This window comes from Nerophis lumbriciformis, linkage group LG28 (assembly GCF_033978685.3).
Source record: "Nerophis lumbriciformis linkage group LG28, RoL_Nlum_v2.1, whole genome shotgun sequence".
Taxonomy (NCBI): Eukaryota; Metazoa; Chordata; class Actinopteri; order Syngnathiformes; family Syngnathidae; genus Nerophis; species Nerophis lumbriciformis.
Window position 1 is genome coordinate 24,895,795 of NC_084575.2, and position 2,272 is coordinate 24,898,066.

The window sequence follows — 2,272 nt, forward strand, 5'->3', positions numbered from 1 at the left end:
GGGCGTTTGTGCTTCTTACGCCCTTGTTTGCCCTTTTATGCACTTTCTTTGCTGCAGCTTTTTGTTTTTGTGCGGACACCAATCTACTCACACAGGCTGTCCCTTTCGCCTTTTTTTTTTTCAAACAGGACAAATGTGTCCTGATTGCCAGCCACAAACAAGTGTGTCCTGTATCAGCTAGAAAACTCTGATTTAATCTTTAAATTGAGCATCCCATAACTATATACATCCATGCAAGAATATATGTTTATCTCATATACAGAGCAATGCTACAATTAGGCAGGCACTTCCTATTTCTATTGAACAGAGGACACAAAGCCATGTGGAAATATTGAAATTAATTTAATTCTCGTGACAAATTCAGTATTAAATAGACATTATTATTAGAAATAAAATACATTATTAGGTAATCAAAGAGAAATAGTGTGCTCAGATGTAGTCTTGCTCTATGTAGGGTAAGAGACATTTAGACCGTCCTTCCTCTACAGTGATGCAGTGCAGCCTGGGAAGACAGGGACACATGTGGTGAAGTCTTATCCTCGAGAAAGGAACCTGGGCACAAAACAAATACACTTTGTCAGTTTTACAGGTGACATTTTTTCAACTTGAGAGACAACACAAATGAATAATCATCTGCTGCAGCTTAACAAGGACAAGGGATGTGTAGTGAATATGTGATTATGACACTAAACAAAAAGTGGCACACAGTGGTACCTCGGTTTTTGTATGCCCTACTTTTTGTAAGATCAGGCTTTTGTTGAAGATTTTCGCCAAAATTTAGCCGCGGGTTTTGCATACTGCCTCGGTTTTCGTACGTCTAAATTTCGTTTGATTCTGTCTTCGACAGAAATTTTCAGCCAAAAGTTGTCCCCCGATCTCGGTTTTCGTACGTCCAAATTTCAATTTGATTTGGTTTTCAACAAACATTTTCAGACAAATATTGACTCCGGGTTTCGTAAACCGTTTCGGTTTTCATGCATCCAAAATTCCATTTAATTTGGTTTTCGACCAAGATTTTTAGCCAAAATTAGCCTATCTCAGCTGCATTCAGGCGGAAGGCGGGGTACACCCTAGACAAGTTGCCACCTCATCACAGGGCCATCTCGATTTTTGTACCTCCAAATTTCATTTGATTTTGATTGACCTAAATGTTCTAACATGATTTTTCCCCTGGTTTCATAGACCATCTCGGTTTTCATACGTCCAAACTTCCATTTGACTTGGTTTTCAACCAACATATTTCTGGCAAAATTTGTTTGCAGGTTTCGTAGGCAGTCTGGGGTTTTATAGGCCGTCTCGGTTGTTGTACGTTCAAATTTCAATTTGATTTGGTTTTCAGACAAATACTGACTCTGGGTTTTGTAAACTGTCCCGGTTTTCATGCGTCCAAAATTCCATTTAATTTGGTTTTTGACCAAGATTTTTTTTTAAACTAGTACTTGGGTTTCAAAGACCATCTCGGTTTTTGGACGTCCAAATTTCATTTGATTTTGTTTGACCAAAATTTTCTGACAGAATTTTTCCCCTGGTTTTATAGACCATCTCGTTTTTATAAAATTTCCATTTGATTTGGATTTCAACTAACATATTTCTGGCAAAATTTGTTTCCGGGTTTCATAGGCCTTCTCCGTTGTTGTACGTCCAAATTTCAATTTGATTTGGTTTTCGACCAGCATTTTCAGGCAAAATTTGTCCTGTGTTTCGTAGACCGTATCGGTTTTCAGACATCAAAATTTCATCAGCCAAAATTGATTTCCAAGTTTTGAAGGCCGTCTTGGTTTTTGTACTTCCAAATTTCAATTTGATTTGGTTTTCAACAAACATTTTCAGACAAATATTGACCAAGATTTTTAGCCAAAATTAGTACTTGGGTTTTAAAGACCATCTCAGTTTTTGTATGTTCAAATTTAATTTGATTTTGTTTTACCAAAATTTTCAGACATAATTTTTCCCTGGTTTCATAGACCATCTTGATTTTTGTACGTCCAAATTTCCATTAGATTTGGTTTCTAACCAACAAATTTCTGTCAAAATTTGTTTCCGGGTTTCGTAGGCCGTCTCGGTTGTTGTGCGTCCAAATTTCAATTTGATTTGGTTTTCGACAAAAATTTTCAGCCAAAATGTGTCCTTTGTTTCATAGACCGTATTGGTTTTCGTACATCAAAATTTCCATTTGATTTGGTTTTTTACAAACATTTTGTTACAAAATTTGTAGACCGTCTCCTTTTTTGTACGTCCAAATTTCCATTTGATTCGGTTTTCGACCAAAGTT

At 36.6% G+C, this 2,272-nt stretch overlaps 1 protein-coding gene across 1 annotated transcript in view; it reads right to left on the bottom strand.

The window, feature by feature from the left end:
- Nucleotides 1-405: 405 nt before the first annotated feature.
- The window catches only part of prok2 (prokineticin 2), a 5,047-nt gene continuing 3,180 nt past the window's right edge, over nucleotides 406-2,272 (bottom strand). Inside the window, exon 3 of the mRNA XM_061923477.1 lies at nucleotides 406-552. Within this exon, the coding sequence (XP_061779461.1) occupies nucleotides 430-552 (123 nt within the window). The 3' untranslated portion in view covers nucleotides 406-429. The remainder of the gene's footprint in view (nucleotides 553-2,272) is intronic.